The sequence below is a fragment of the Thunnus thynnus genome, chromosome 18 (genome assembly GCF_963924715.1).
Source record: "Thunnus thynnus chromosome 18, fThuThy2.1, whole genome shotgun sequence".
Lineage (NCBI taxonomy): Eukaryota > Metazoa > Chordata > Actinopteri > Scombriformes > Scombridae > Thunnus > Thunnus thynnus.
In genome coordinates this window covers 13944090-13966772 of record NC_089534.1, presented here as the reverse complement: position 1 = coordinate 13966772, position 22683 = coordinate 13944090, and the positions used below count along the sequence as shown (strand labels likewise).

General features: G+C 39.1%; 2 protein-coding genes and 1 long non-coding RNA gene across 4 annotated transcripts in view; 1 reads left to right on the top strand and 2 right to left on the bottom strand.

Annotated features, from left to right (window-relative positions):
* Positions 1-8348, top strand: part of LOC137168812 (uncharacterized) — a 45226-nt gene extending 36878 nt beyond the window's left edge. Inside the window, exons 3-4 of one of the 2 annotated variants that reach the window (XR_010924345.1) lie at positions 902-1552; positions 1816-1853. This is a non-coding gene — a long non-coding RNA (uncharacterized lncRNA). Of the gene's footprint in view, positions 1-901; positions 1553-1815; positions 1854-8266 lie in introns of those variants that run through there. The other variant, XR_010924346.1, reaches the window with a different exon arrangement.
* Positions 1635-13309, bottom strand: faxca (failed axon connections homolog, metaxin like GST domain containing a). Its single transcript, XM_067571598.1, has 6 exons — positions 12691-13309; positions 9840-9975; positions 9181-9377; positions 8263-8480; positions 7584-7700; positions 1635-5870 (listed from the first exon to the last, which is right to left on the bottom strand). Exons 1-6 carry the CDS (start codon positions 12948-12950, stop codon positions 5569-5571), a joined length of 1230 nt encoding a protein of 409 aa, XP_067427699.1. The 5' UTR covers positions 12951-13309; the 3' UTR covers positions 1635-5568.
* Positions 13310-14252: 943 nt separating this feature from the next.
* ccnc (cyclin C) lies at positions 14253-22171 on the bottom strand. The gene is made up of 12 exons (XM_067571599.1): positions 22034-22171; positions 21579-21685; positions 21220-21304; positions 20609-20678; positions 20383-20434; positions 20208-20263; positions 18539-18574; positions 18345-18436; positions 18143-18210; positions 17971-18050; positions 16988-17106; positions 14253-16148 (listed from the first exon to the last, which is right to left on the bottom strand). Exons 1-12 carry the CDS (start codon positions 22063-22065, stop codon positions 16094-16096), a joined length of 852 nt encoding a protein of 283 aa, XP_067427700.1. The 5' UTR covers positions 22066-22171; the 3' UTR covers positions 14253-16093.
* Positions 22172-22683: the final 512 nt, after the last annotated feature.

Sequence of the window (22683 nt, the reverse complement as noted above, 5' to 3'; positions counted from 1 at the left end):
ATACTATCAGTTTTGTTTTATGATGAGATAGTCTTAACTGGCGCAGCTGCTGTTGAGGACACTGAGTCTGGTTCATGTTGTATGTGTTTTTTCTTTGGTTTTAGGCTTTTATGGGGCCACTTACACTCAGTTTTACAGTTAAAAACATCCACATTTTTTAGGATGAAACCAGTATTTTTATCCCCAGGATTCTGTATTTCTCCTTCCTGGCAGCACGTGAAGAACTTTGACAGCATTTACAAGATTATGTCGGAAGATAAAACACTTTATTTTACAGGTTTGAAATTTTCTGGAAAGAATGATGTAATCTGGTCAAAATTAAAATGAAGATAGTGACAAAGTTAATAGAAACAACTATTTATGTTGAGTTTCGTCAGCTGTGTTGAGAGTCCAAAAATATGCTGTTTTTTTAGGAACGTCCTTGCAATTTGCAATTTCCTTGAAATAAGTGTCCCATGTAATTAATACTATATATAAAAAAATAATTTAACAAGTAACCATGAAAAATCCAGGCTGAGGCCTTGCTTATAAACTTAGGATTCTTATAAGTGCATATTAGGATATATGTATATATATATATGACTCTACAATCTATGCGAAAATAAAAATAAGAATAGAAAAACCTAATTTAACAATATCAGAGTTAATGAAAAAGTTCCATTTTTATTTTTTACATTTACTCTCAATCCATTTATAAACAAAATGATCAGGCAATAACAGGACTGAATTTTCCTCTCAAGTATTTCATTGCCTTATAACTAAACCATTAAAATCCAGGCTAAAAAAAAAAAGATATTTGAAAGAAAAAAGGAAAAAGCATGAATATTTGTAGGTTGTGAGTGTAAGTCCGTATCCGTGTGTGCATCTGTGTGTGTGTGTGTGTGTGTGTGTGTGTGTTAAGCCAGGTGTAAAACCCAGCTCTCTGGAGGACCCTGTTGCCTGGATTCTGTCGTATCAGCAGGCGACCATCTGCCCTCCTCCCGGCCCTCACTCTCCTACAGGCATCCTCTGCATTATTCGTATTTTGCACACACACACACAAACACACACACACACACACACACAGCTGCTACCTCTGACACTGTACGCCATCTCTGACTCACCAGAGACGGTTTATACTCCGGTGTCATTGTCAGCTCTGAATTGTCTCCTCTGTCTTGTGTAGAAGGGATCTCGCAGGGATTCTTCACAATGGCTACAAAAAATACAATGAGCCAAAGTCATCAAATATCATTCATCTGTCCACAACTGTTTTGTCTCTTTCCCTTTATCATGCCCTTTTCACACCCAAACCCACGCTGTCCGTCTCTATGCTGCCCACAACTTGCTTTTCCTCTGTTTCTGCCCTCCTTCTTTTTCTCTCCATTTCTCCAGAGCTCCAGCACACGCACAAAGAAAAGGGCAGAGAGCTAATCCTCCAGCATTGTTGGGTGGGCTTAGTATTGTCATATGGTAGCAAGCACAGAGGGAGAGGGATTATGAGACAGATATATGCCGGAGTATACGCCACCTCTAAGCATTGATATTTTGAAGAAACACCCATTTTCTGTAGGTAAAAAGGGACTTTTTCATGCGCACTTGAACACAACACACACAATGACACAATGAATTCAAAAACTGAAACAAAACAAGAGGAAAATACAACAGCTATATTTAATGAAATATTATGAGTAATCCATTGTCATACAGCTTTTTTAATCTCTAGGTATGATACATTCATAAGAATTTTTTTTAAACGTTACAGAGCGTCGTCTTTTATGTCAGGTTGTTAATTTAGTTTGTTATTTTTTTTGTTGTTGGCTCTCTTATTTACAGTTTGATGAGATTTCACAAGTGTTTCAGCACACACAACACCAAGAGACAATGCGATATGGCTTCTACAGTCTACAAGCAGAAATCTCAGCGGGAGGAGCGATACCGCGACAGGGCCGAACCCTGACCTCTGACCTTTAACACCGAGACAGATGAAGTTGCCCACAGACACTGATCTGGAGTGACTTTTGCAATTTTCCCCTGTAACGGGCGAGCTTACGAGACAGAGAGGAGACTCTGATTATCAGCTGATCAGCAGGATGACTGACCTCGCCCTGCTGATCTGAGTTCTGTCGGTCAGTTTGCTGTTTTACTTCAGTGGTTGTTTTTTTTTTAATGTTTTGAACTGAAACCTTATTTGGATGGCGGCTGAATTTTCAGCAAACTGTTGTAATATTTTAACACGATGACACTCATATTATGATATGACTTTTAACATTTACCAAATGACATCTAAAAACATGGACATACATGCACATTACGGCGATGACTGGCGACATGAAAATATGCAGTTAGTTCAGTACATGTCAACAGAAGTCAGAGAATCTATACGGTATCTATAAAGTACACAGATGAATAAATTAGTTTGATAAGAACTCAGCCATAGAACAAAACACATGTAAACATAAGAAGAAACTGTGCAAATTAATTACATTTGAGCACTTCCACCATAATAATAATAATAATAAATAACTATAAACAACCTCAAATAAATAGATAATAAATAAATATGACATATAAAAACATAAGTCATATGCTGGCACTGGTATAAAGTAAACAGCTTTTCCATAAGGCTAAATCTGACTATTGATGAGAGAAGGCAAGAACATGCAGGCAAGGGGTTTTAAGACAGAAAGAAAGTACAGTATTAGATCATATCACCATATTGAAATTCAACTGCAGCACACACACACACAAAGGCTTTACTGTCACTGTCCTGAAGGCTTGTTTTAGGCCTCGATGTGCAGCCAAACGTATGGATGTTTTTTTAACAGGGAACCCAGAATGCACGCCTTACAGTAGAGCATCCACATAGATATTTTCTATCATTAAATCCTTAACTTCTTGAGCTCATTAATCCATCAACACAGTCCTACTTAAACAAATGACATCAGAGTCATACCGATGCTGACACCTCATAACCTTATGATGTCATATTATTACTTCTCGTTTCGTAAATATACTGCTACGTATTAATGCTACATTTCCAACTCATCAAGTTCATATTTGTGCAGTGTCTTCACAAGTAGAGCCTGACTGATGCTGGACTTTTTTTAAAAGACCAATATCGACATTTAAGAGTTTTTTTTTTTTTCATAAGGATCCCTTAATTTGGTTATCAAAGAATTGTGACCCAGATATGTGCTGAGTGGGAACATTTTGCAGCTCTTGTGGGCAAATTATGTCCTGATTCTAATTTAATAGGGCTGCAACTAACAATTAATTATGAAAAATTATTTTCTTGATTTATCGATGGCTCTATAAAACAGAAGACAGTGAAAAATGCCCGTCACAATTTCCGATGTCATCAAATATCTTGTTTTGTCTGACCAACAGTCCAAAACCCAAAGATAGTAAAGTTAGTTTACTATCATGCAAGATAGGATATTACATTTGATAGTACCAAGATTTCACATTTGAGAAGCTAGAACCATATAATTTTTGGCATCTTAGTTTGAACATTGACTTAAACGATTAATCAATTATCAAAATAGCTGCCAATTAATTTTCTGTCGATTGACTAACTGATTAATCGACTAATCGTTGCAGCTCTATAAATAACTTTCAAACATTTTTTTTTTTTGGCATTTCTGTCCTGCAGTTTATCCGACACACAGTATATCTGCAATAAGCCAATATCGGACGATTTATCAGCCTCACTATTCACAAGCTGGATGAAGATTGCCTTTCAAGCCTGACATGTTTAAGTCGAATAAGAGGCAGCAGCACACGATGACTGAGCAGCACTGAAGTCATGACAGTTTCTAAGTGTGTGTGTGTGTGTGTGTGTGTGTGTGTGTGTTAGGGAGGAAAGGTCGAGCTGTGAAACGTCACCACTGTGCCATCATTTATGCACACAGAGGATGACTCATTCGTGCGTAACACGGACAGAAGCGTACCCCTTGCTTGCTTCTACACTGTATGGCGGTACGTGCATTTGCTGAATGACAAACACACATAAAACCCGCACCATAGCGTCACACACCCCTAATAACACGCAGCCTACCATAAAATTTAAAAAAATGAACAGAGGGGACCTGTTGCTGCTCTCTTATTGCTTTACATAACGATTTCTGAGCAATCCATCATTTTGAGTCAGAGGAAGGAGAAGCGTGGTGTGGTGTGGTGTGTCATAAAAACTAAACTGAAAGGGAAAAAAAAAAACATTTCTTCGGCTACATCTTTGTGTGGTTGATTTGGCCGGAGGCATCAACAATAAAACAAACCTGAATCATAACAAGCCAGCTAAGAAACACAGATAAAACAATCTACTGTACATGAAGTGTAAAGGGAGATTTTTCAGTGGCACGTACCAGCCATGCACCTTCAGTCAAAATATACATCTATTTCATCTATATGATTGTTTGACTCGCTCTCAATGCTTGAATGCGTGTGAAATGTCAAGATCTATGTAACCTTAAACTAGTTTCCCTAACGAGACAGGATGATCCACATTCGGCAACCACATGATAAAATGTAGTACAATGAAATCAAACCGCAGGAGCTGACAATCAGTGTTGTCATATTATGCTTCAGACAATTTTGTTTTTTTAAATTTTTTTTGGCAAAATAATTGTCTTTATAAGACAGAAGATAGTTTAAAAGTGCTTGTGGGAGATTGCATTGCAGTTTACTATTCGGCCTTCTATGAAATGTTACTGCACTATTCAAATATGGGCAGCAGGCATTACTGTAACATCCCGGGTTTGTGTAGACGGAAACATACAGTCCAGGAATCACAGGGCTCTTCAGACTGATCCTAGACTAGCAGAGGGGAGTATTTTGTGAGGACGGTTAACATCTACAAGACAGTTTGATTTGGATTTCATAGAAGAAACACCCACAGTATTTACATCTTATGACACAGAGGATGATTCTATATTTGCAGGCTATCTATACTATTTATAATCATACATAATCAAATTTAATCTGAGATCCATTTATATACCTATGTACACTGAATTCACGTAAATCCTGTATAGTTTCCTACGTGTCAATGTCGATACAAGGCGTCAAGGGTTCAGTTAGTCAAACACACACACACACACACACACACACACACAAGGCTGGGTGGTGCGAGTTGCTACGGGGGACAACACGTAGTTGCCACGGTTACAGCGACGTGACAACAGGTAGAAGTTGTGACTGCAGATGATGCCGACCCATGTGGAGGAGTTTCTCAGCAGCGGCGTCATTTACTCCTGTTTCTTTTTTTCTAGTTCTTGTTTTCAATCTTTTTCACTACTTTTTAATTTATGCGCTGCTTCATTCTTTTTTTCTGTCCATCTGCCACTTTTTCCTTTTGACCTATACTTCACTTCTTCTTCTATTGCAATCATTCCTCCACTACAGTGCGCAAGTTAAACCTCACGTCCTCGACTTCTCCAGCGACACAGGCGACACCGAAAGGACTCCCCAGTTACTGTCTGTTCTAAGAGGTAGGGGGGCATGTGTGCAGGTAGGAAACATGTCCTACCTGTGGTGTGCGTATACGTGTGTAGCTATGTGGTGCGTACTACATGTGTATGTTTTGTGTCAACACTTGAGCTGGTCTATTTCAGAGCACTCCGTGTCCATGTCAGAGTCATACAGCGAGTGGCCCGTGGGGTCGCTGTCGGGCGACGGCGGGTCCTGCGGTGTGTGAGTGTGCGGCGTGTGTAAGCTGTCCTCCTGGAAAGTGTCCGTGCCGGAGTAGAGGCCCAGATCAGGGAGTTTGGAGGGCGAGTCGCTGCCCTCTGTGGCGTCGTTGTAGCAGAAGTCCTCCAGGTCCACGAACCACTCGGGCCAGAATCGCCGGCGGATGCGATCACAGTACATGGCCAGGTTGATCAGCTCACCTGGAGGCGACACACACACACAGCTCAGTGGGCGAGGTGTACAATGCCACTGATGAATAAAGCTAACATAATTAGTCCAGTGGTCCTCAACGTGGAAGTGAAGACATCCTAAGGGGGTTGCAAGATAAATCTAGGGGTCATGAGACTATTAACAAGATAGAACGCAGAAGAAAAACATTTCTGCTATTCAAAATTATGTTTATTTTTCTGACTCTTCTCAGATCTCTGATGGATTTTACTTTATCAGACACTATTAAAATGAAACAATTTGATAGAGAACATCACTCTTTCTTAGTCAAAGATCAGAGTCTTCCATGCTTCTGCTTCACTTAATGCTTCACTGGCTTTATTTCATCCTCAGCAGACAATAAAGCTTTAATAGATTTATATAATTCCTTCATTTCTGTGCATAGATTAGTAAACTCAATTGCCATTTTCGGTTTTGACCAGTTGAACACTGCCAACATGTTTTATCAGTTGTGTGATCTGATTTTGATGTTTTCAGTTGATTGAACTTCTCCTACAAGCAGGCAAGCAAAGAGAAATCCTCCTTGCTTGAATCAATATCAAATGTCATATTAAAATTATCACAGTTACATGTCTAATGGATGACTGATCCTAGACATAGCGCTGAATTTCCATCAAATTAAGTTATTGATTACAGTTATCGACAGACGGGCATAACTAAACAGAAAAAATCACGTTTGTTGGTGACCAGCTCGTCCCTTCTTGTGTGAAATCTGTTCAGTTAAAATGTGTTAATCATATCTAAACTTCAATTCTCTGTTTGTGCTAATCTATATCCAGATGTTAGTAGATGTCTTCACTTAGTTATAAAACGAGAGTTGTGCTTGACTGTTTTAAAGGGAAGAAATAACAACTATATTGAGCGTACAGTAGTATGAATAAAATATTATGTCAGAACAACAGGGCTGCAACTAACAATTAAGATTGATCAATCTGATGATTTTCTTGATTAATCAATTAGTTGTTTGGTCTATAATATGTATGTCAGAAAATTGTGTGAAACATCAATTACTGTTTCCCAAAACCTAATGTGCAGCCTCACGTATCTTGTCTATTCCTGACCAACAGTCCACAACCCAAAGATATTCAGTTTACTATCATAGAGAACTAAAAAAATCAGAAAATGTTCACATTTAAGAAGCTGGAACAAGAAAAGTTTAGTATTTTTTTCTTAAAATATGACTAAAATGATTAATCGATTATCAAAATATTTGCTGATTTATTACAGAACACAGTCACTTTCAGTCACTCATTAAGAAATGGAGTTATGATTTTATTCAACGATGTTGACTTTAATGTGTTTTCACTCAAAATAGATTCAGGAGGAAGATGGTTAATACTTTATATAAAAGCAAAGGACAAAATATTTATATATTTATATATAGTGCATCTAACCACAGCTTTCAAAAGTTTCAGCATTTGGTAGGAAATTCACAGTGAGGTCTATAGATTGTCTAGATTAACCAGGACATTATTTCTAGACAGACATGCTGCTGCTTCAGTTTTCTTATCTTATTTTTCAATACTGTGAGAAACACAAATAAAGTTTCATCCTCCTTAATTTTATTGGGGTGGCGGCTGAAGTCTGAGAAAATAAAACAGAAACTCTGCATAAGACAAATATGTTTCTTGAACTGATCCTTTAAGTGTGACTAGCATTATGTTGTCACATTTTAATGACCTTACCTTTGATTAGCTGCTCCGGCCGTGTTCCTGGTAGCGTCCACATAGCCGGGGCCAGGTGACTGAACACCGCAGCGTCTACTGTTGAAAGCTTAGAGCCCATAAGGTACTTCTTATCACCTGTGACAGCACACAGAAATGAGAAGAAGATGTCAAATACAACACAAAAATAAAATCACTGTGTAGGCAAACATACTGTATTTTTCAAAGATGTTGGATGTTAAAGTTTAAAAGATGTCAATGTGAAAAAGCTGTAATGCTCAATCTTGAACACAGGGGGTCAGTATTGTGTTTTCCTGACTTATTATGCAACCACCCTTCTCCTCTGGCAGGTACAAACATGATGTTGCTAATTGTAGCTGTCAGGACACACATTTGAAAGGTGTAACAATAGTTTTACTTTCTCAATAAACCTGTTGATCTGCTTTCAGGGCAAACTGTATGAACAGATACCACAAATGGTGACAAATTTGCAATAACAAAGTGAATGTCCTAAGATCTGTTTGGATACAAAGACTGGGTTGTCAACTAATTGATTGATAATATTAATATGACTTGACTTTCTGCAAACAAAACATACATATTTAATTTGTAATTTTCCTGTCTGATCACAAGTCTACATATTGTTAGAGAATCTAATCTTCTAAATAAAATTTTTTAAAAAAACTTCCGTATTTGTCACCTAGGAGAGTGGCCAGGGTGCGCATGTCCTTCTCCATCAGGGCGTAAACCTCATCTTTGGAGAACCGCCCGATCCCGTGTCCGTACATCTCCCTCTTGACAATCCCGCCAGTCACGTGACTCAGGATCCACTTGAGCAGGTCACTCAGCGGCCCGCTCACTGACAGCATCTTCTGCGTCTCCTCCAGGTTGTCCACCCACTGACAGTAAGCTATGGTCCTGCAACACACACACACACATACACACACACTTCAGAATAAATACTATTACCACTACTACTGCTACTGACTAAATGACTACTGCTGCTGCTGCTGCTGCTACACATGCTGCTAGAAGAAGAAAAAGCAGATGAGAACTTTTTTTGGCTTGACATTTCTCAACCAAAATTATAATTTCTGTATAATAAATGAAAAATATAAAGAGATAAAAAAGTTTTAAAGTCCACCATGTGATCCTGAGAGAATATATTACTTAGTTCAATGTAATTTTATGACAATAAGTTATAATTTGCTTTTTAAAATAGAATTGAATTATATTTTCCAAGTCAATTGATGTTAAGTCAGGACAGCCTAAAGTAGCAACATTATACTTAATCTTAATCATATATTGCATTTAAAAAAAACAACTCAAAAAAAGCAAACATCCAACATCCATGTCTGGCATCAACTAGTGCATGTTGAGGGGTTTTCAGTTTCACCAAGAAATAAAGACATAAACACGAAGCCTGTGACACCTCACTCATTCTTCCCCTTTAAATAATGTTAGAAGTTAATACTTAACTCAGTGCAATACATTCCTCTATTTTAGTCCAAGACTCCTTCTCCATTCTACCCCTTTACTGCCTCCTATTCTTCCCCCGCATACGTCAACTTCACTACTGTGTCAAAAAAACTCAGTTTGAACTTCGCTGGTCCCTCACCAGTAGAAATGCTCCTCCACCATTTTGGTGATGGCGCGAGACATGGCCTTCTCCTGCAGCGTCAGGCTCTTGTTGAGGCTCGTGCCCAGCCTCTCCTCCAGGAAGTCGATGATGAATTCGGTGCCGCATACCTGCTCCTGGTTGTACTCGATCCACGGCATCTTCCCCTGTGGTGAAAGCTTCCCATCAAAGTAGTTCTGGAAGAAAGAGAGGAATGGGAAGAGGTGAGTATGTGTAGGTGCATGAGGGAGGGTTGAGTGGGGTTCAGAGAGGAAGAGGAGAGAGGGAGAAGACACATAAAGAAGAGGGGTAAAGTTGGTGGCTGCTTTTTAAGAGAATCGAATTGGATCAAGACAGCTAAGGATTTTGCTGTAAATAAATGTGGATTAAAACATCCTCAGCGCTTGATTCAGACATTAGAAGACAGAATCAATAGTAAGGTTGTCACAATATCAGAATTTCAAACTAAGTACAATACTAGTATAAAAAAAACGTTATTCGATACCTCTTCCGATACCACAGCAAAAAGAAAAAAGTCCTAGGCACACAAAATACTTTTGACAACCTTAGTCAGTAGATCTTTAGGGTTTGCAACAAAAAAGTAAAAAACATGAAGTAATCACATATTTTCTCTCAAAGACACATAACCTGTGAGTTACCTGGTAGGGCAGGTCAACCATGCGGAGGTAGGTCTCCATCTTAAGGCAGAAAGGGGACAGGGACGGGACACCAGTTTTGGGCCTGGAGAACTGGTGGAGTATGATGGCGTCTTTAGAGTCCAGCTCTTCCTCCTTTCTGTGAGGAGTAAAGAATGCAGATCAAGCAGAGGGACAGGCTCAAAAAAACAAACTATGTATGTGTGCATGCTTGTATTAGTCATGTTGTGGGGATATTAATCTGTCTCACATTTGGGGACAAAACATTTGTCCCCACAACATTTAACATTAACTTTTTGGGTTAGAGTTGAGGTTAGGCATGTAGTGGTTAGGCAAGGCTGGATTACTAACTGTCCTGAGGGGCCCCAAAAGCACCGGATTCAAAGTGTGTCAGCTGGTTTTGATGACAGTTAGATAGATTCATCGTTCAAGTACATTTAAGTCATTTTTCAAGCAAAAATACCAAAGATTTCCTGGTTTTTAATGTGAGACTTTGCTGCCTTCCTTAGTCTTCCATTATAGCTAATAGAATATTTTGGAGTTTTGAAGTTGTTTATTTGACAAAACACATTTAATGACATCAACTTTTGCTCGAGGATATTGTTTATATTTTTCACTGTTTTTTCATGTTTTATCAACCAACAAATTGGTAGATTAATCGATAATGGAAATAATCATCAGTTGCAGCCTTAGATTTGCATCACCAAAGTACAATGTGAACTAAACTGGTTGAGCATTACTATCTTATCTTGGGGCCCTGTCTTGCAGAGGGAGGCTGTGTCAAAATCTACTATTAGGAGCTTTATTTTTTTCTGTTTATATTGTGTTCACATGGCCCATATTCCCAAAGTTGTGTTTCATGAAGTTACCCCAAACTAACACAAATTAAGTATCATTCCAGCTTTGAAGTACTGGTTGCACAGGACTTACTGGGAACTTGGAGGCAACAAAGAACATATAAACTGCAAAGAGAGAAGTAGGTGGGGGATCAGTAGAGTCCCAAAACACCAAATTTCCAACAGTATAATCTGGCCATGATGATAAGATAAATATCCAGGGAATTAATATACGTCAATACATGTGCTCCTAAGTGACAAAAACATGTGTGTGTGTGTCTGTGTTTGTTTCTGTGTGTGTGTATTTATATTACTCATGTTATCTGTATACTCATATTATGGGGACTCACTTGCCTTTTGCTGACAAAAAATAAGTCCCCATAACATAAATCATGAAATTTAAGGGTGAAGACTTGGTTTAAGGTTAAAGTAAGATAAAGGCTAAGGTTAGGGTTAGGGGAAGTCTCTAGGATATTAATGTAAGTCAATGTTAACTCCTTGTCATTGGAAACACAACTGTGTGTGTATGTGTGTATGTATGTGACACAATAAATCAAGTTATTGTAGGGCCCTTAACACTAGCTGGGGGAAAACCGCAAAGTCAAAACAATTAGCCACTCTTATCCTCTCAAAGATTATGGTGCATTCACATGGATGGAAAAAACAGGCTACTTCATGAACATGCACGGGTGCTCTACAAACGGCAACAAATTCACGTGCTTGTGCACGGGGCAGAAATAAAGGGATCTGTGCGGACTGTGAAAGTGCTGAAACGTGAAAACAAGCAGAGGAGCTGTCCATTTCACTGTGGTGCTGAAATGACCGCTGACTTTAACAAAAGGCAATTATTTTTCTGGCGCAATAATCTCACGAGTGCACTCATATTTCACATAAAGGCAAGAGATGATAGTAAAAATGAAACCTATAGCACACGACAAGACAGCAAAGAGCTGCAATATTTAACAATAAACAACACCATGTCCCTAAAACTACAGCCAGCTACACACAGTCTGCATGAACCCCATCAAATAATGATTTTACGGCACAACAAACAGCCTTATTTCTGCCATATATTCTACATATAAAAACCGACTCCGCATGATTATAGCCTGCCGGGACACTGTGTGCAGGGCCTATAAACCAGAATGTCACTCCTTGTCAGTTCAGCTAAAATCACCTTTATATCCTCGTATTATTCATAATGAGACTAACAATGCATCAGCCAGTGCTAAGTGCCTATATAATTCTCAACATCTATGACTTTTCTAAGCTGCTTTGGGCCTGTGGTTCGTCAACAACAGGGCCTGGACTGCAGGTAACCTGAGATGTTAAGGACAACAATGTCAGACAGTCAAATTAATCCTCATCCCGGCCAGTGACTGATGATAATCATATAAATTACATCACAATTTCCTTTTCATTTCGGCTTCCAGCAGGCACAAGATGAACCTGCACATAATGTCGCCTCGTCCTTGAAAATGCAGACAAATGAAAGTGACCTACTGTCATAAACTCGATTCATATGTCAAGAGAGAGATGCTTGAAGCAGGCCTGCAGACTAGCAGACTAACCTCTCAAACAGATATTATGGAAAATAATATATACATTAATCTGTAGGCTAATTCTAATCGTTTTGATTGATCAAGGCCGAAATATGGGCCCTGTCGCAGGTTGCCCGTGTCATTTCTCTACAGGAAGAAGCCAATAAACGTGGAAATCTAACGAGTGTGTTTGTTAGAGAGGGATTTGGGGGGTGGGGGGACCCGTTACATCACAACCACCCACTCACGATTCCATATTCTCCACTGACTCCGCTCTCACCCCGCCCAACCTGCCAAGATTAAGTAATATCAGCCCCCAGTGAAAATACAGCAGAGCTGCGAGATTTTGAATGACAATAATAACAGAATAAGATCCGCTGCTGCTTTTAAATCGATTATGCAGTGCCACAAAGAAAGTGATGAGCTCTGCAGCTTCAAGCGACTCCTCTGACAGCATCTCTGTGTTGTTGTTGGTACCTGATGGCCAGCAATTCGTGCAGCAAATAAGCAGCGGCAGCGAGCAGAGCCCCTCCAGTCAAATACAGCGTTTTCCGCCACCACGAGTCCGAGCCCAAAGCTGACATGATCCCGCCGCAGTCCTGCAGTGGGTAGGCGATGATGTACCCATAAAACGAGAGCTGCTCATCGGAGCCCGGCAGGCCGGAGGAGAAGCTCTGGTTCTGGCCAAGATCAACCACACACGACCGCGTCCAGGCGAACCCGACGCGCCAGCACATGCTCTCTGTCTCCGGCCACTTTCCGCCTCACTCTCGCAGCTCGGGGCTTCATCAGCGGGGACCTCATGGGTGCCGAGGGCTCCAGGTGCGGGGCGACTTTGTGGACACAAGCATCCCGCCCGGAGCTTGTCCCCGCAGCGGGGTCGACATCCTCCGCAGCCCGCTCGGAGCTCCCTCCTGTTAATGCCAAGTCAGACCAAATAACCAGCTGAGCTTCCAGTGCTGTCTTTCAAAGTAAAGCTAGATCAGAGGATAATGTGTTGCGACAGTCTTTGAATAACACAAAATGTCAAAGTGAAAAACAAAAATATACATAATTATTTAAATTTAAATACAATTCCTGCTCACTACATGTCATTTCCCCCTTTTTGTAGCTACTACTGTGCAGAATTTCCCTGGATTCCAGGAGGAGCCCCAAATCAACCAGGGGCCACAAAAGTATCAGGTTTACTCATTTTGGTTGTTGTTATTGGACCACCACAAAATAAGTAGGCTATGGGGGGTATTATTGTAGCAATATTATTTACAAATGTGTGTGTGAGAGAGTTGTAAATATGTGTCAATCTGTGTGTGTGTGTAATCAGTAAAATAACTTTCAAATGCGAACTGAAATGTACATGAAATCGCGAAATGTGTACTCAGATTTGCAAGCCTATCAAGATTTGTGTATGTGTAGAAACATCTGCAAATGTGCATTAGACTCGTACAGAAATCTGAAAATATCTATTCAGAAAACTCAATGTTAATGGACTTTAATTAATGACTGAAACTGTTGCGGATATTATTTTTACCTTATGTTTTGCCATCTATAAGACATTTGATGAAAGTACTACACCATTAAAAGAGTGGGTTTTATTTTGATGGAGAAATGCTCCAGCAGTAAGCAGTAATGTTTTTTTCAGCTGGCTTTACACAGCTAAAGTGACGTCACGGGGACTGACTGTACCTCTTGGTACCAACACCTAGAGGCAACTACTGGAAAATACATCCTCAGATACTGTTCAGAGAATTAAGTACTTGAGATTTCTTAATTATAAAAACAGCACATTTTGTAATAGATTTTGCATAATATCATCTACAAGCTCTCTGTTATTAAACATATGCAGAGTTTTTTCTATCAAAACTAATATATGTAATCTGTCACATGTCCTTTATATTTACCACTAGGGGTCCCACCACTGCCACTACATTGAGTTGACATTGAAGTTAGGTAAACGAACTGTATGAGACTTTTGTAACAGGCTTGAGGTTTCCCATGAGGTCCATTACATACACTATGTGAACACAACAGCAGTAAGCCGCTTTGTTTCGCACACCATACATTTTATTACCATAATTGATAAAATGATAAACATAGACTTTCAAGTAGTATTTGATAAAACAATGTTGGGTGATTTTTTTGATCAAAACTAGAAGGAATATTTAAGTGGGGTGAAGCCCTTTTATTTGTATTCCCGCTCATGTGAACAGTCATGTAACAGATGGAGCCTGCTGAAGGGCAGGAAAACGCCAGAAGGCAGAGCTGAACGAGGACGCTTCAAACTCGCCTCAGTGGCTTCCACTTTAGTATGAAAAAGTGGCCGTTAACAAGATGTTTATGTACCTATTCGGCTTGCTTTTTCAACAGTGATAGAGCTTAAGTGTACAGTATATGAAGCCACTGAGGAAAACAAAAAAAGATGCATCCAAGTACTGCAATAAAATCCACCCCTAAGATATATGTTACACCTGAATGGGACGATGTGCTTGCATGAGGGGTTTTCTCTGTAACCAGCAGCTATTATTCTGTTAGGCTTTCAAGCACCTTGTTTTTAGTACAGCCACACACACATACATACACACACACACACAGATCTCACTGTGTTACATCACAAAAATATAGACACACATATTGCCACAATTCACTGATTTAAGAGATGGCAGGAGGTACATACAAATAAGAATGTACAACCAGAGCAGACTAATTTAGAACGATTGTTATTTGCCTTTACTGACAAACTGAAATAAAAGTTTTCAAAAAAATAGATTTACACAATACATATTCTACAACTAAAGTGGAATAAATGAAAAAGAAAATACAATAAAATGAAGAAAAAGCTTTGCAGCAGGCGAACAGCATCATGACAGTGACACAAACAGGGGCACTTTCATCTGAAGCGCAGAGTTCAAAGCAGAACCAGCTCATGATTTCCATTGAATTTTTCCTTAATTAAGCAAAAACATGAACGATAAAAATAAATGAATAGAAGCGGAAGGCTATTTACAAAATGAAAGAGCGAACGGGGAGGGAGGAGGTGGAGTCGTCATGATTCAAAAACAGTAAAATCTTGAATTCAAAGAGCTAATATAAACCTTAAACGAAGAGCCTCTCTTGGGATTTTTCCTCGCACCGTTCATGATCAACCAGCACAGACCGCAGAGGGCAGGGATATCCAATCACGTCACAGTTGTACGGGGGTGATATCCAATCAAAACCACTCTTTAAAACAGCACAGTATCAAATCATTTTTTACGTACAGACACGAGTAGAGAAGACTACTATGGTCCCTGAGGAATGAAAACCCACCCAGACTGGCCTCTCACATGTTGTACACACACACACGCGCACGCACGCACGCACACACACACAGTACTTGTGATCAAGTTTTCTCGAATCCCGCGGAGCTCCATGAGAAACGACTTGCTCCTCTGGGCTGTTCAAGGATGTCAGGATCATCACAATGACATGTTTCTACTGATTCATCACATCTGTAAACCCCCCCCCACCACCACCACCCCCACAGTTCTCCCATCAGTTTACCCCACACTCCCAGCTCCCCTCTTCCCCCTTTTGTTCCTCAGTTTTAGTTCATTTCAAGTCTGGAGCGGAGTAGAGTGGCCTCATCAAGACAACACAACTGCCTGATCTGCCGTTCACTGCAGGCATTTGTGTGGCTGCTTCCTAAATCCATGAACCCATAATGATCAGGGTAAAGTGAAGACATGACTCTCAAGAGTTGGTTGGTGGTGGTGGTGGTGGTGGGTGGGGGGGGTGTAAGTCGGAGATGGCATCACGAAGGTTGTGCTGTGTGACGTTTTAAAAAAAATGATCAACCTCTCTCTGCATCGACATTATGGAATCCAGGGGAAATACAGGCGCCGTGCTAAGACTGGCTGTAGGAGTTGCTTTGGTTCCCGTTGGAGCTCTGGTCACTCTCACTGGAGACAGGACAGCGAGACAGATGGAGAAAATGATTACACACGTTTCACTGAGATATATGACAGAGTGTCAGGTTTCCCCAAAATAAGCGACATAGTGCTGGGAGCGCTCTTATAAGAGTACTCCATCGATTTAGTGTTGCACCATAATATTGTTGGACTCAAGATGAACAATTTAAAAAACAGAATTGATGCAGCAGAACTAGACAGAACCTTTATTTATTCCATGTGTTCTTCCTTCTTGTCATAACTTGGCGCCTACATTACCCACAATGCAGCTCAACCAGAGATGAGGAGCGTGATACAGGTCTCAATTTACATTATTTCAGGCAATTTATGCCACAGCCTGTTCACATATGCAGTGTTACTCCCCGAGACCTATTAACAGACTCTGATGTGTAAAATTGGCACACTTCCTCACTAAATCGGCCACTTACACATTTACAGTAAAATATAATTTGAAAAAAGTGCTAAAAGAGACTATTTCTTTATTTCTCTCTTGAAAAACTTTATGCACATTATATTACGACACATCAGTGCAGTACACAATATTTAGTGGGTCTTTTTTTTGTTGTCATAACATTAATTTAGCTGTCGGGAATAAATTGTAAATGTGTCACATTTATCATGTTTGGGAAAACATGATAAAAACCCAGTCTGGTTGTCTGCAAGTAGGTTAAAGTTTGATTCAGTCTGACATCATCATATATATGGTTCAAACAATTTACTAGACTTGATTTACTGTATATTTTACTTGAAAAAGACAGAATCTATCAAAGAAAACATATATATACTGTATGTGATGACCGGCTTTTCGTACACAACCAAGTCAGATTTACCTGTTTGGAGGTGGTTTGGGTTTAGGCATCTTGTTCAGCACAGCAGCTATCTCCTTCCTGTCGTCAAAATTTTTCCACTGGTCATAGAGCTTCAGAATGACTCGGATAATCTCCAGGATCTTAATAGAAAACACATAAAGTTAATTCAGGTTTAACCGCCGCTGCTCCATACAAAAGAAGTTCGAAAATGTAAAGCAAAATTGATCCCTTTCTATAACATGTTATACAATAAATATAAACTAACTTTATGCTTTAGATTAACATATCCATTTAAAGAGATGAATTTTTCTAAAACAGCTCAGGTTTAAGTGACTCAGCTGCTTTTTAAACTGTTGTAAAAACACAAAATTCCACTCTTGTCTACATAATAGTGAAAATATGTTTCCTTTACTGCCAATACTCATGTCTCACTTAGCAACCTACTTTATTTGTTGAAATTCAACTATAATTCTGACTATTTTTAGACAACCATAACAATAATCATTATTTAATACTTTTGGAATAAACAGCATAATTTGCATTCTTTATAATAACATTAGGACTTTACAGTCACATCAAAATAACAAGTTATGCATTTGCACTGCCTACAAGGCCCTTCAGTTGGACTACAAACAATGAAAAATCTTCAAGTGCTCAAACTGCATATTTTCAGAGGCACATCACATCACCTCCACTACAATTTCACCACTAGTTTAATGAATCTGTCATAGTGAATTGGCTTGTGTGGCTGGAACGCAATGTTCTTCAATTCAATCATTATTTAACTTTTCTCATGTTAAAATATTTATACATACCCATTATTTATTATAAATGCTCAGTCTGTGCATGTATGACACTATGAGCTTCGTGTCTGAAGTCAGCTGTAAGCAAAACCTCGTCTACAAAGTGCAGTTACAACGCAGGAAAGTAGACCAATAACAACAGTGACCTACATTGTAAAGAAGGTATAGTGAAGCTAAATGTGCAGTAGTGACCAATCTTACTTTGTCCATGTCAACAGAGAGCTCTGCGAACCACTGTCTGGCATCTTTCTGCTGCACCACACAGGCGACATGCAGACAGGCTGTGGGAGGAAAAAGCGGAAGAACTGATCACGTTACATCTGATAAATTTTATGTGAAGCCGCAATGAGAAATACATGGGAACAAATCTTACCTAGGGCGATCATGAAGGGAGGGTAGAGCAGGCACAGATCTGTCCTGTATGTGTCATTCACTATTCGCCTGGTATAGACAGATGACACCAGAGAGTAAGGCTACAAAAATAGCTAAATTGCTTCTAATTATTTTTCATGTTACCAGGTCATTTCTACTCACAAAAGAGACACATGGATAAAAAGTACACAGACAAAACCTACCAGGCCAGAGGCAGCAGCATGTCCTCCTGTCCCATATCTTGCACGTACTGCAGCAGCGGTCTGTAGGGGTGGTACACTATCAGGCAGCAGTCCTGAAATATAAACCACATCAACAATCAAGTAATCTTTCAATCAATCAAGTGAAAATGCGGCCGACAGTACGGTAACAGATGTAGAAAGCTCTCTCCACTCACCATCAACTCCAGAAGGTAGAACTCACACTCTAATATCTGCAAAGATACAAAGTAGGATTATACTCAACATCCAACATGTCAGAGCATTTAAACAGACCCTATTTCTACGAGCTTTGAAAGAAAACACAGACGACCACTTCTTATTGAGCTCTCTCACATAAAAATACACTCTTGTCAGTCAGAAAATAGTGTTTCATATATGATAGGTTTCTTTGGGCAGTTTATGATGTCTCCTTTAGAGTGTGTAGGGCATCTATTTTCATGTGACAACATGTGTCACTAACACTACTTCATTAAATCATATTATATCAAATATTTAGATCTACTAAAATCTATATTTTGCTTTTAATTTCTTTTTACATCAACAGATAAAAGGAGCACAGATACAACATTTCCCAGTCACATATGTTGTCTGCTACTGCTAAAAGAAAGACAACATAATTTCCCTCCTTCTTTGACACAAATTGAATTAACCTTTTAAACACTGCGGCTGTTATCGTGGCCCTCATCTGTCTCGGTGCCACCACCCCAATTACTATGTCTCCAGAGAGTAGACATGAAATATGTTTGAGAGTCGCAGCACCCCGCTAACTCATTCTCTTCTGTGTGAACCCCTCCCTCCTTTTTATCGCTCCGAGGTGGCTCACTGTAAATAATAATTTGCACAGCTTTCTGGACAGTGTGTCAGAACAGCCCTGGTGACGTCCTAGCAACTATGTGGAAATGGTGGATAAATAAAATACTGGCCGCGCACGCCACTTCATACTACAGTGAGAGATGCTGCGCAGAACTAATACGTTCACGCTGGATGACAGCCATGGCCGAAACCATCCTCCACAGCGACAGAGATTTTATCGTAGGTGTGTGAACAATAGTTGTGGAATCTCTCGTATTGGTAGACACCGACGTGGCAACATTGTGATACAGTGTAAGGGGATCTTGGCATGCTGTAATGTGGCACTGCAGTGCATAAATAACTGCAGAGGAAGCAGGAAAACAGTTATGTGTTTAACGTCTAGCACATTCGATTCACTGACATATGGTTTATTTGAGCAAGTGAATTATGTCTACTTTTTTTTTATTGTTTTAGCATGTGTGCACTTTACTTGAGTTTAAAGCGTCAACAATTAGATTTAGATTTGAAAGAAAATTAATCGCAAACTACTTTGATAATTGATTAATTGCTTTGAGTTATTTTTTAAGAAAAAATGCCAAAATTCTCTGGTTCCAGTTTCTTTAATATGAATATTTTCTGGTTTCTTTAGTCCTCTATGATAGAAAACTGAATATCTTTGGGTTGTGGACTGTTGAGCGGGACAAAACGAGACATTTTAGGTTGTGTCTTTCTTTGGGAAATGGTGATTCACGTTTTTCGCCATTTTATGAGTGATCGATTAATTGAGAAAATAATCAATTAGTGTCGTCACACGCACTCCTCAAACACACATCTGAACACTCTAATAAGGCACTTGTCCTTGTCATTGTATTATTATGACTTCTAGCTGGGTGATTTTATTTTACTTTACTTGTCTTCAGTATGTTGTTGCATTTACTGTTTCATAAATGTTACTTTTAATGCTTATTTACACTTTGCACTTGGTGTAAGTTCCTACGGACAACAGCATCTAAATGCCTATAATTTAAACTGTTACAAAGGCATTTTACTTACATGATTCATTCTGTAAGGGAACTCCTTTGGGAAGGCATAGGAAAATCTTGTTTTCACTGTTTGAGAAAAACAAAACATTATAATATTATAATAATACAATTTGGGAGATTTGTACTTTGGGTTACACTGGTGCTATCTTCATGTCTAGGAAAATACATTAATGAATGTCACTTACACACAGATGTTGCAGCAGAGATCAGTCTGGTATTGGACACAACTCCAAATTCCTAAAGGGACACGTTTGAGGTCAGATCAGATAAATACAGCAGCAAGGGAATTAATTCAAATAGGTAAAAGAAACGGAAACCACAGGCTCTCTATGGATTTGTATTTTGTTCACAATTTATTCATTTCAGATGCTAAAAATGTGCGACCGTAAAATTCTTGTTTTGCGTCCATACCTCAACTTTTGAAGCCAGGAACACACAGGTAGGAGCCATGAGCACCGGATCTATGCTTTTCAGGGAATACCTGCAAACATAAAGAGATAAAGCTTTTGTCTGATTTTCCGTTGGATTCTACGAGTAAAATTTAGGAATGTCAGGAAAAAAAATGCACAATAAAGATCCTAATACATACTCAGAGCTACAATAATCTAACACTGACTGAAGGAAAAGGGCCTACTAGCTCAAAGCATCAACTTGGCCTGTGTTATGTTTACATTATCAAATACCTCACAATCAATAATGTCATATATTTTGGACAATACAATAGTGCATTTATATGATGTTCTAATCGAAAATAGGTGTGGATGATAATGTTTTAGGAAAAAAATCATAGTAATGTAGAACTTATGTTCACCTATTCAAACAAAAAAGTCAGATATATGTCAGATCACCTGAATGTAGTGCAGCTGCAATGGCAAAAGGGGGCAACATTTAAGCTGTACAACTATATTACTATAATGAAAGTCCCTAATGAAATCTAGTCTGACACCACTTCATATATTAATATTATAAATTATTAGATTTTAATATTACATTGACACATCGATGCTCTACTGTTTCTTTACCTGGCATAGAAGCGTTTGAAGTACACAGTTGCAGTAGCAATAACCTGCTGCCGCAGCTTCAAGTGTTCCCCCAAAGCCTGAATGACTGAGAGAGATGGAAGAGAATAATTTAACATAACACAGACTGACTTGTTTAAACTATAATTTTTGTTTGATTATAATAACAAGACAGAATGTCAACAAGGTACAAGCACAGAATATTTTACATTTCTCTTACACTTAATAATACACTTGATCAATTACCAGTTGGACTAGTACACATCATGGCACTGTTTTATTAAATATAAAGGAAGTAACAGGTATTGGAACTGATGAGTGCAGAATCTCAAGTATGTACACAGTTAGACAAATGTAAATACCATTAGCAAAGAAGATTTGCAGCTTCCAGTATTCCTCTTCTGAGAGAAACTTCAGGTCCTTCTGGCGCTCTTTCATTAGGTCCTGCTTATCCAGCACCCACTGGAGACTTTGAAAGATAAAATAATGGTAATTATCAGTTATCCCACTGCTAACGCTGGTTAGTGAAACTGAAAACATCCAAGCTAGCGGGTAGCACAACAGGATATTCAGACCTCTAGTTTGTTGACGGTAACTATTTTGCTGTCGCGAAGCATGACAAGTAAATCAAAAACTAGTGTAATTGATGTTTTAAACATTGTCTTTATTTTTAAAGCCTTTCTAGTTGTCTTTTTATCTATATAACCATTTTAATCGTAGCAAGAGTTCATCGCAGAGGCTAACGCTAGGCCTCACAACAAAGATGATCGTCTATAAAATAAAGATGTAACACGTCATATTTTTAATTAAAACTTACTAATGAGAGCTTTGCCAGAAGTTTCCCGCCATATCGTAGCAGTTGAGGTAGAGAACTACACTTAAAATCTATATTACTTTCCTACAAAGAAGTAGTGGATATCACAGATAAAGTAGTTATGCTAAGCAGACACTAGAGTAACATAAAAAGCCTTCCGGTGAATGATGGCGGCCTTAATAGCATGGTTCCGGATTTTTGTTTCCGCCAGTCAAACTATCGCAAAAGAAATATTTACACGTCTGCTTTTGTTTTAAATCCCGGAAGACACGTTTTCATAATTTCATCGATAAAATAATGGACATGCTATGAGATGAGATCACCCCCCCATCCCCCGCTTCATTAATATTAATGCAGTGGCTCTCGAACTTTTGCACGACAAGGACCCCTAAACCGACACAAATAAGACCACGGACCCCCATTTGATAAGGTTTTTGCTTTTAAAGGTTTTATTACAGTAAGTGTATGAAACCCATGATCAAAATAGTCATGCATTTTGTCATTGTGTTACTTATGGATGGAATTATAGTGGGAATAAATGATTCCCCTTTTTGCTGGGGGCTCCTTGGAACCCCCTCAAGGACCCCTGGGGGTCCCTGGACCCCACTTTAAGAACCACTGACTTAATGCACACGCACCACTGTACGTGAATG

Coding starts and splice junctions, on each gene's coding strand:
- ccnc (XM_067571599.1), bottom strand. CDS start 22,065: ATGGCGGGAAACTTCTGGCAAAGCTCTCATTA. Junction 20,679..21,219: donor TTCAAACGCTTCTATGCCAG/GTAAAGAAACAG, acceptor TTATGTTTGCAG/GTATTCCCTGAAAAGCATAG. Junction 18,211..18,344: donor ATGCTGCTGCCTCTGGCCTG/GTAGGTTTTGTC, acceptor TGTCTATACCAG/GCGAATAGTGAATGACACAT.
- faxca (XM_067571598.1), bottom strand. CDS start 12,950: ATGTGCTGGCGCGTCGGGTTCGCCTGGACGCGGTCGTGTGTGGTTGAT. Junction 9,378..9,839: donor TGGTTGACCTGCCCTACCAG/GTAACTCACAGG, acceptor TCTTTCTTCCAG/AACTACTTTGATGGGAAGCT. Junction 8,481..9,180: donor GTGGAGGAGCATTTCTACTG/GTGAGGGACCAG, acceptor TGTGTGTTGCAG/GACCATAGCTTACTGTCAGT.